At 44.9% G+C, this 11,169-nt stretch overlaps 1 protein-coding gene across 1 annotated transcript; it reads left to right on the top strand.

The window, feature by feature from the left end:
• The first annotated feature begins 2,506 nt into the window (after window positions 1-2,506).
• On the top strand, window positions 2,507-9,741 carry nipal3 (NIPA like domain containing 3). The gene is made up of 11 exons (XM_008296275.1): window positions 2,507-2,667; window positions 2,942-3,010; window positions 4,527-4,698; window positions 4,854-4,913; window positions 5,132-5,277; window positions 5,988-6,084; window positions 6,240-6,375; window positions 6,513-6,601; window positions 7,236-7,299; window positions 7,875-7,969; window positions 8,145-9,741. The coding sequence occupies exons 1-11, from the start codon at window positions 2,635-2,637 to the stop codon at window positions 8,333-8,335; spliced, it is 1,152 nt and encodes a 383-aa protein (XP_008294497.1). The 5' UTR covers window positions 2,507-2,634; the 3' UTR covers window positions 8,336-9,741.
• The last annotated feature ends 1,428 nt before the right edge of the window (window positions 9,742-11,169 follow it).

The raw sequence follows: 11,169 nt of genomic DNA, 5'->3' as shown, positions 1-11,169 counted from the left end.
GCTGCAGCCAGAGGAAGGCATGAGCACTGCAGCCAGAGGAAGGCATGAGCACCGCAGCCAGAGGAAGGCATGAACACTGCAGCCAGAGGAAGGCATGAACGCTGCAGCCAGGCAGTGTCTACTCACAGCAATATATGTTCAAGTGCACAACAAGTGGGCCGAGGGGGCACCAAACTGGTGAGGGGCGGCCAGAGTTAGTGAGACTCACTCATGTAAAAATATTACAGTTGTTTTTTTAGATTTATGTGTCAAGTTTGTGTTTATCTTCTGTCCTAGTTTTAAAAATGCTTGAATTCATAAAATTGATAAATGAAAATAAAACAAACTAACAAACAATCCTAAATAGGACCTCAAAGGGATCAATTTGAAAATGTACAAACTTAAGACTGATGTTAAGTTAAAATGTGATGCTTTTTAATAAAATGTTTGTTTGGTGGAGAATGCAGCAGGTCACGTGACCACAGGTGAGTCCAGGGTCACCTGTGGGTTCTGGGTCAGGTGCTGTCGGGCTACAGAGGAACCCACATGGACTCTGCCCGGTGTGACAGGCCCACACGGTACCTGTGTCTTCATCTGTTTGTGATGTTAGTGTTTTGTGTGGACGCTTTAATGTTGGTGCACGCTGGCGTATTGGGACCCGTCTAATGACTGGAACTAGCTTGAAAGACTTGAGTCCGTCTAGTTAGAGACGCTCTTCTTGGGAAATTTCGTGTATTTAAAATGCTGTGCATGACCTTTGTCGTAGTTTTGGCGGTGTCTGCTGGCTGAGAGGACCTAAACGTTAAGAAGGCGTCTGTATGGCGCTCGGCCTCCATGTCGTCGGACCGAGTAGCTGCAGTGACCTGGTTGGACCTGGTTGGATCTGGTTGGACCTGGTTGGACCTGATTGGACCTGGTTGGACCTGGTTGGACCTGTGGAGGTCAGTGAGGCACAGAGGCTGAAGGCTGCTCTGAGATCTGGTCTCCAACAGGACAGCAGGACGTCTCAGGAGTTAAGAAGGACAGGAGGAAGACAACTGAGGACAAAGCTGATGATTTAATTCATCAATGAGTCTGAGGGAAATTATTCTGGAAAACTGTCGACAGAATAACCGAGGAGGAGGGAACATGAGTCCAAACCTGAAGAGTGGCTGAGTTAAAGTGATATAGTGTTAAAATAGAAAAAGGCTGAAGTGGAGAGAAATGAAAATGTATTTAAGTAAATACTGACAACATCATGTGGAGCATAACGTTAGAATGAAGTGAAAAGGTTGTTTCTGCTGCCAGTCACTGGTTAGTGATGATTAAAAACAATCTGATTAAATGTAGTTTGTTGGTTGAACATCGTGTTGACAGACGGTGTCATCACTCAGAAACCACTGCTGCACTCCTGCTAATGTACAGCAGTCAGACTGATGCCCCTGAACACATCACTCCTTCTCATGTACAGCAGTCAGACTGATGCCCCTGAACACATCATCGGGGATGTTTCTGTCAGCGTCACACCCAGTCAGGCCCGGGCTGTGTCCAGGTGGCGCCACCTACAGGTATTTATTACGCAACATGGTGAAATATGTACAATTAATAAAATTGTACATATATTTTTTAAAAGTTAACTGCTCTTGGGGGCCCCCTGCTGGTGACCGGGGCCCTTAGCAGGCGCTCAGGTCGCTGATGCCTCGGGCCGGTACCGGCTCTGCTTAAACCAGTTTCTCATCATATGGTCACATGTGCTGCCCTGCATCATGGCACATGGAAACAATGACTCATCAGCTACTGTCATGATTTCTGTTTGCTTCTGAAATAAGGAAGAAGAAGCAGCTGTTGTGTGTTAAAGCTCCGGCTCTGAGCTGCTCTGAGCTGCTCCTGTTCTAGACGCGCTGTCCGTCCTGCTCTGCTGCCATCAGGACGGGACATACCATCAGCGTTAGTCAGCCCATTGTTATGTGATTGTCTTCTGTCTTATTGTCTCGTTGAACTTGAGCCTGTTTTTATTTGCACAGGCTCTTTCAGAGATGACTGTTTGTGTGAAGAACTAATCTGTGCCACGTGATCCATGAACATGTCTGACTGTGATGGACGGACTGTGTGATGATTGTTCTTGGACACGTCCAAGCCCATGATGCTCTCAGTCAAACCCAAGAATTTACGAGCAATTGATTGCCAATTAAATTGATTAAAATCCTCCACCTCAGCTCTTAGTTTGGATCCATTCTACCTCAAGGGCTCAACCTACTGTTCTCAAGCGGTACTGCAGCCTGAAGGCAGAACTACAGCAAACAACAGGAACGGCGTTAAAACAGATAAAAATAAATACAATAAAAGAGAATCAGTTTGAATGAATGCTACTATAAAATATATTAAAACTGTAAAGTATTCCTCTTATCCAATATGTAAATAGAAGCTCGTTGTTGTCAAATGTGTACGCGCACGGTCACGTGGTTAAAGTATCACCGTCTTGCGTCATGACGTAACCTGAAACAAACGAATTCAACCCGGAAGTGAGAGGTCCCGGTCTGAAGATGGTGTAGTGCGAGACAAACTCCAACAAATGAGCGATAGATGTTATAAGTGAGACCAGAACCAACGCGATAAGATGAGATATATGTTGTTTGAATGTTCGGATAGTTCTAGTCATTAATAACGAGCCTGAGTATGGACCTGAGCGGAACCGGAGGCTCCTACACGGTGAGACGCTCCGCTTCCCTACCACCGGCTGTCACCGCTTTGGTTTTACTTTTTAATTCAGCAGCAGCTGTTAAAACACGGTTTCTGTTAAGATTCAGATTTTAAAGCATTTTAATGACACATGTAGGACTGAAGGGAGACAAACAGTCATTTATTATCAGGATCCTGGTGGAAATACATTCATGAAGTGATGTTGTTTCTATAAAAAGCTGAATCTGAATTGTAGATTGTTCTGTTCTATGTGAATTAAATAAATGTGCTCTTTGTTTTCCAGGACAACCTCATCGGGACTTTACTTGCTATTTTTGGAAATCTGCTTGTGAGCATCTCCTTAAGCATTCAGGTACTGAACTCATTTTACTCCATCATGTGTTTGGTTTGATGTCTGCTGCCCAAAAAATACTACATATGAACAAATACAGGAGTTGTAAGGAGAATAAGTCAGTGTGGGAATGCTTCAGAATGACTCCACTGGTTTAGTGATGGGGTGGATCTGTACTGGATGTAAAGAATAATTAAAACCAGTGAGAACAGGCTGCTTGTGACTCCTGTTGGTGTAACTCTGGCATCAGACTCAGTTTAGTTGTTTTTGGTCGGTATGTAGATCTGACTTTGAGCTGCTGATTTCTATGCTGTCGTCTTTCCTCTTGTGGTGAAACAGCGTCTGGACCCTGCTGACAGAGAACCAGTTTCTGGTCAAAATGTTTCCGTACAGTTATTTTGCAACCATTTCTCGCCTTTCCGTGGTTCTCTCCTGTCCTTTGCTCGTGTTGCTGTGAACACATGGAGGGTCAACAAACTGTTTTGTGACTGAAGTAAAAAAAAAAAAAGAAAAAAAGATGGCGTGTCTAAAAATCTGAGTGTGTCGTGCAACGACAAAAAGCTGTCGTGGGATGTGTTTGAGTTGATTTCCATGACTTCACATCGCTCGTTCTGCCACATGACTGTTGTGCGTGGACACATCATTCAGACACACATACGGCCTGATGTTAGTTAGATCCTGAACGTGAGCTGTGACGTCTCCTAGACTGAGGAGTTACGTCTCTTATGTCTCTGTGACGGTTCATGGGCTCTGGTTTTTCTGCATTGTTCCATTTATGTTCTTTTCAGGATGTTGTTTTATTCATTAAAGGGTTATTAATCAATCAATCAATCAATCAATCAATCAATCAATCAATCAACTTTTATTTGTATAGACCTTTATAATAACCAAACGGTACCCACAGTGCTTTACAACAAAGCCGTCAAAGCAGAACATACAAGCAAATACATAAAACACAGGAAAGATTATTAATATTATTATTATTAATAAGATGGAAAAAAGCTCCTTAAGTCCATTCAGAAGTTGTGTTTGCATCACTGACTGTACATGTGGAGTTTGCTAAAGTTGAACTCAACGTGAACGACATAAAAAACGTCTTTTTGATGAATCTGATGAATCCACAGCCGTTGATTTCTTCTTGTTTCTGAACTGACGGTTTCCAATCTGCTGCTTTAGTTTCTTTTTGGTCTTTTATTTTTCCTCTTTAGTTTGTGTTTAACAGGATCTGGTGGGTTTCCTAGCTGGCTTACAGATGTTTATATATATATTTTACATTACTCTTGTCAGGAGGGTTCTGCTGTTACTGTTATCAGCCTTAAGCAGAATCTAGGATGTGAATGAAGTAATACTCAGTTATAGACTCAGGATACGTCGCTGCCACTGTGCTGCTCTCTTTACTTTCTACTTTAACGTATTTCTTTAGCTTTTCATGCTGTGTGGTTTCCATTACATGTTTGCTTTTAGCTTTGTGTGCTGCAGCATGTTTCCTGTTTGCTTCCAGTCACAGCTCTTTAACCAGCATGCTTTTCACTCACAGAAATACAGTCATGTGACGTTAGCGGGGACAAAGGACCAGCGTGCCTTCTACCGCACTAAAACCTGGTGGTCTGGTTTCGTGTTCACCTGCCTCGGGGAGGCAGCCAACTTTGTCTCCTACGCTTTTGCCCCTCTGGCTCTTGTAGCGCCGCTCAATGCGGTGTCTGTCCTGAGTGAGTATTTCCTCCGTGTTCCCTGATGTGTGCTCAGTGATGAAGCATTCAGGATAATACCCAGTATGTTGTAAATGTGTAGTTCAGACACAGAACACATTCAGAGGAACGTCTGTGGTGACCTCTGGCATTGTGCTTTTTAAAATGTCTTTCAGCGAGCTCGATCTTGGGCTTTATTTTCCTGCGTGAGAAGTCTAAACCAAAGGAATTTGCAAGTAAGTTCACAGGAGGTGTGTGACTGAAGATGTGTAGCTGCGCTGACACTCATGCAAATACCACAGAACTTGTGCCATTATATGCAAATGACTTCCTCTCATTCATTCCTCCTAATTGGCTGCTCTGCTGACTGAAGCGACACAAAGACTTTGTCCAGGACAGGAGACGCTTATTTAATAATCACTGATAGCTCCTAATTAGCTGTTTGTCATTTCAGAGAACTACGGGCTGACCTTCCTGGGCTACATCCTCACCATAGGAGGAACTTATCTCTTTGTGTCATTTGGACCAAACACTCATGAAAAGCTCCAGGCGGAGAACATTGTGAAGCACCTGGTGGGATGGCCTGTGCTCTTGTATCTGGTGAGCTACTTTCATTTACTGAGAAAGCTCAGCAGCAAAAGGTCCAGCAAACATTCCTCTCTCGTCCATAAATCTCCCCGCAGCTATAAAACAATTGATTCGGGCGAAGCAGCCAAATCTGAATGTGACGCTGCCAAGCAGCATATTTAATAAAGATTTATCGTATATCCTGAACGAAAACAAACTCACAAATCCCCTCTGACAGTCCTAGTGTAGCTTGAAATATGCCCTTCCTCCTGTGGGACTACAAGATGTAATGTTCACACACCTCCTACATCATCATTCATGTTCTGCAAACACACCGCTGAGAGCGGCACCGTGGCCCTGCAGGACCGGGTCGGTGACTCATGTTCTGTCAGGAGCGTTAAATCAACTCGCCGATCATTTTTGAATTTGTAGGTCATAAAGTTGGTAAGAAAACGGCGTGTGGTTGAAGCTGAGTCCTGGAAAAGGTCTAAATATGAAGAACGTGATCCTCTGACACCTCCAGTCATCACTGCAGGCCGCTCCAAAGTCTTCTGTTTCTTTTTTATGATCTGGTCCTACCTTAAGCCACAAACGATGTTCTGCAGACTTTGGTAAACCCCTTCCAGCCTCCCTGAGCCGTCTGCAGGACACACATCAGTTTCTGGCTTTAGGATTAGCCGTCCTGTGCTTCTTGTGTTGTTTCTGTGCAGTTCATTTGGTGTTTATTTCCTCCTAACTGACAGCTCCTGGAGATCATCACGTTCTGCCTGCTTTTGTACTTCTACAAACAGCGCGGCGCTAACTACCTCGTTATAATTCTGATGCTGGTCGCTTTGCTGGGTGAGTCCTCTGCATTACAACCCGTCCATCTCACCAGAACTTTAAGCTATTGCCGTGCTTTATTAGGACACGTAACCACGTCTGGAGCGGTCACAGAGAGCTCCGGGGCTTTTGTGAAATGACGTCTAATTGCTTGTTTGTTCTTTGGCACGCAGGCTCGGTCACCGTCATCACGGTGAAGGCGGTGTCAGGAATGTTGGTTCTTAGCGTCGAGGGCAACATGCAGCTCGACTACCCCATCTTCAGCGTCATGTTGGTGTGCATGGTGGCGTCGGTGGTCTTCCAGGCCAGGTGAGACGCCGTCACAAAGGGATTCTTGTCAGTTAACGGCTGCGTTTGTGGGTTTTCTGCAGCAGACTTTAATTCTGATGACCCTTTATCTCCCAGTAAGCTGTTGCTCACTGTTGTGGGTGTTGCTGTCTTCCTAGATTCCTCTCCCAGGCGTGTAAGCTGCACGACTCCTCCCTGATCGCCAGCGTCAACTACATCCTCTCCACCTTCTTCGCCGTGGTAGCTGGTGAGTCGTGGCTTTCTTTGGTTATCAGGCTACGTTCAAACATTTACGTTTTAAACACACAACTTCTGGTATTTTTATTCGTCGCAGCTATAAGACTGGAGAGTTTTAGGACTCTGACAAACGGAGACTTTTTGAAGTGAGAACTCCGGTTCGTGTTGTAACGGGATTGGGCAGACACAGTGGTGCAGACACTCAGTTCTGCTTTCTGATTGGGCCTCGCTGTCGCTGCATCCATCCCCTGATTCGTCACGTTCCAGAAGACACATGCCTGGATTACCAGATGTTATTTCATAGAATACTTACTCTGTTGTCTGTGCAAGCGGCTGTTGAGCAGTGAAGGAGGTCCTGCTTTTCTTCCTCCTCAGCAATTTACCAACTAATTAAGGAACCAACCCCCTGTTTTGTGTTTACACTGGCACCAGCACGCCCAGTGAGCCTGAGCGGTCATGTGATGTGGCTTTTCAGGCGTGTCAGTGTACGCTGAGGTTGTTTCTGAAATGTAGTCCGGATGAGTCCTCAGTCACACCTGGATTAATGAGTGTGTGCAGCTCTTTACCTCAGCAGTGCCTGACCTCACACACACCCAGAGTCTAGAAGCAGCAGCCGTCACAGAGTTATTGTTTCTGGTTTTCAGGAGCCGTGTTTTACTTGGAGTTCAACAACGAAGACGTGCTTCACATCTGCATGTTCGTGTTGGGGTGAGTACTGATCCGTTATGTCACAGGTGAGTCATAGTATGAAAAGCACAAGTAGAAGTAATGACATCAGGAGGCTTCTTCACTGCACGGTGGATCAGTGGTTAGCACCGTGGCCTCACAGCCAGAAGGTCGTTGGTTCACGTCCCGGTGAGGACACCCGGGATCTTCCTGCGTGGAGTCTCCATGTTCTCCCCGTGCAGCGTGGGTTCTCTCCGGGTTCTCCGGCTTCCTCCCACAGTCCAGAAACATGTTGAGGTTAATTGGTGATTGTAAATTGTCCGTAGGTGTGAATGTGAGTGTGCTTGGTTGTCTGTCTCTAAGTGTAGCCCTGTGATAGACTGGTTACCTGTCCAGGTGAACCTGCCTTCACCCTGAATCAGCTGGGATAGGCTCCGCCCCCCATGACCCTAGTAATGGATGGATGGATGTCTTGATGCTGCCTGTGGGTTTACTGACACATGAATACAACAGATCTTTGTTAATCTGTGCTTCTCCTACTGTGACTATTAAAACTGTGAAAAGCAGTTTTGTTTAAAAACCAAACCCTGTCCCTGATGATGGTGTGCTTTGTACAGAACTGTATTCTGCTTCCTCGGCGTCTTTCTCATCACCAAGAGCAGGAAACGGACCAAGACCTTTGAGCCCTACGTCACCATGGACATGACCAACGGTTTGTAGAAACTTTAGTCTATTGGGATTTAAAGCGACGCAGAACTTGTTCTTTTACATCTTTTACGTTATCAAAATATAATAATAATATAAATATAAGAGCCATTAAATGCAGAGTCACCACATCTCATCATGAAGTTGTCTGAAACACCTCCACCTGTCCGTTCTCTCATCAGGAGTCCCCATCATTCATGACAAGGGCCTGGTTGTTCAGCCAGACTTCAACGGCTCTTTCTCCTACGGTGCTCTTGTCAACAACGATGGAGCGGCTCCTGCTGCTCTACCAGTCAGCCTGGAGCAGACGCCGGGCGGCTCTGAAGCGTCCCGGGACCAGCCTGACCTGAAGAAAGATCTAAAGAAAGATTGAAAGAGCCCCGTCTGTACTCTGTTCAGCTACAGACAGCATTCAAGGACCTTGAAAGGCCGAGATGGGATCTTGTGCTCTGTTCTCAGAAAACACCGACTGACCTCCTGACCGCTGGGTGGTTTGATGTTCTCCTACCACCTGGTATTCCTCTGCTCATGCTCTCCTCTTTGAAATCTCTGAACCAAAGCTCTAATAATTCCAGGAACAAACGGACGGAGCTCGAGGCTGTCGACTGTTATTGTGGATTCACAAATGTGGCTTCAGAAGTGTTGAAAGCAGAGACGGTGCTGCAGCTTGAAGCTTCCTGCCTTATACATCCGCCAGCTCTGACCTCCACAAACACTCAGCAACTTCTCCTCCATTCACTCAGAAATGGGACTATAGCGCTATCTGTTCTTCCACTGAGGATGTGTGCTGAAGCTGCTCCTCAGATCAGGGTTGTTATGAACCAATGGAGCTCCAGAGGTTCTCGCCAAGGAACTCGTTGACTTCAAACATCTGCCTCTGAACAGTTCTCACTCAGTTCTCTCCCTCTGGTTCTGGGCTTTCATTCAACGACTACCTGTTTTTAATTTATTGTACCATATTTATTGTTGTTCTCTTGTAATCTGATTTTAGCGTGCCTTGTGTGGCCGTCACACCGGACAGGTGACCGTCAGGCATCACACGAGCAGGGCAGTGACGAGCTCCTGCAGCAGGTCAGGTATTAAAGCTCTGTGCCCGTCTGCATAAAACTAAAACTACGAATCATGTTTAAAGGGATGATACCATAGAGCAAAACAAATAGAAGGGAAATGAGCAAGCAGGATGTTTAAATCACCGACGGGCTGCACTGGTTTCATGTAAAGCTGTTTTACATTCTGCTTTGTGCTTTTTGGCTTCAAGAAGTTCAATGTTTTTCATTTAGATTTCACTTTAACTTGATGCCATGAGGTCTCTGACGGCAAACTAATGAACGTATGTAGATAATTTTCCTCGGTTTAACAGGTTTCTTTCTCGTACAGTATATTTCCAATGTCATCATTTTGTCCTTGTACAAGCTAAACATAACGAATCGCTGCGTGAATGGTTCCTTCAGACACTCGCCTCCTCCACCAGCAGCGCTGCGTCTCGTCAGTGTTAACGGAGCAGAGCTATGCAGAGACTCCAGCGTTCGCTGTGTGGTTGGTTCTGGTGACGTGGCTGATTACCGACATGTCTGTAAGCTGTCAGCATCTCTGTATATAGCGGCTGGAACCAGTCGGGTCCATTCTGCCTTCCATTAAAACCAGGACACCTTTTGTAAACGCGGGACTCTGCTGCTGCAGAAGACTCGTTTTCATTGTAAATTATGTGTAATCTTGTGTCATAACTTCATAAAGTGATGCCGTTCTGGTGGAGTCCTGCCTCCTGAGCTTTCTGATTAATTCTGTTTGCTCTCTAGTTTATTTAAACTTGCACTGATGCCCCTCTTCAGACCGGGTCGGGCCTTTCTGTGCCTCTGGTGAATGATAAAGATGGGTCCCTTCTGCTTCACACGCTGCTCACAGCTCCTCATTAAATGTGGGATATGTGACTTTGTTCTGGGGCTGCAGGTGGTTCAGTGGTTAGCACCGTGGCCTCACAGCTAGAAGGTCGCCGGTTGGCGTCCCGGTGAGGACACCCGGGATCTTTCTGCGTGGAGTCTCCATGTTCTCCCCGTGCAGCGTGGGTTCTCTCTGGGTTCTCCGGCTTCCTCCCACAGTCCAGAAACATGCTGAGGTTAATTGGTGATTGTAAATTGTCCGTAGGTGTGAATGTGAGTGTGCTTGGTTGTCTGTCTCTAAGTGTAGCCCTGTGATAGACTGGTTACCTGTCCAGGTGAACCTGCCTTCACCCTGAGTCAGCTGGGATAGGCTCCGCCCCCCATGACCCTGGTGAGGATGAAGGTGTAGAGATGATGGATGGATGTTGTAATCAGGTGTGTAGTTTGGTGCATGAGAAATACTTCCTGCTTGTTGTTCATGTTTTAGGATTTTTTGGATTTTCTGCGTTTTTCATGTGTAAACTTGTAGAATCTGGATTTAAAGGTAAGTTTGTGTTCTAGGTAACACTTCAGAGTCTTAATGTGTAAATTAATTCAGTACATTTCTACATATATATAAAACTGCTGTCTTCATATTCAAATTAGTCTGATGAATGTGTTTTATACTGACAACACTACAGGGTTTATGCTTAATAGTTAAACTAGTCAAGTGAAGTCGTATTTAATATAACGTTGTGGTGCCTTAACCTTAATATTTAAATCAATCAGGTGTGTTTTTATTATAGCTCAGTCCAGTATATGTGTAGCATTTAGCTTTGGAGGGTCTGAACCTCTGAGTCAGGTAAAGTTGTATTATACATATATATTTATAATATTGTAGAATCTTAACCTTAATAGTTAGATTAGTGAAGTTGTATTATCTATAACATTACAGGTGTTTGGTTCTGTCCAGCTCATCTGTATTATTTATGACACTGTGGGTCTTAACCTCCGTGTTTAAACGGTCACATTTGGTTTGATGCATCACATCTTTGGGCCTTTTGGAACTTGTTTGGTAAATGTGTGAAATTAATCTTATTTAGACTTAGACTGACTTTACTGATCCCAGAGTTCAGGTGTGACAGCAGCAATATTCAATAAAGGGCTCCACAAAGCAAAGAGACACACAGAATGGAAGGTAGGCTGTAAAGTGAAGGTTAAATAAAATGAGATGAAAATATAGAAAGTATAATATAGAAAAAATCAACCAGTATACAAACATAAATGGAGCGGTACGTTTCTGTGGCGGGAGACACTGAAGCTCCTCCCACATGTGCCATAAACACACCTG

The sequence above is a fragment of the Stegastes partitus genome, unplaced genomic scaffold, assembly GCF_000690725.1.
Source record: "Stegastes partitus isolate 25-593 unplaced genomic scaffold, Stegastes_partitus-1.0.2 Scaffold1116, whole genome shotgun sequence".
In the NCBI taxonomy this organism is placed as follows: domain Eukaryota; kingdom Metazoa; phylum Chordata; class Actinopteri; family Pomacentridae; genus Stegastes; species Stegastes partitus.
This window is presented reverse-complemented; position numbering and strand designations above follow the sequence as displayed.

Bases quoted from the DNA above. Each gene is read 5' to 3' on its own strand.
- nipal3 (XM_008296275.1), top strand. From the start codon at position 2,635: ATGGACCTGAGCGGAACCGGAGGCTCCTACACG. The intron at 5,278-5,987 runs GTGAGCTACTTT...CCTAACTGACAG, and splicing joins GGCCTGTGCTCTTGTATCTG to CTCCTGGAGATCATCACGTT. The intron at 7,970-8,144 runs GTTTGTAGAAAC...TTCTCTCATCAG, and splicing joins CACCATGGACATGACCAACG to GAGTCCCCATCATTCATGAC.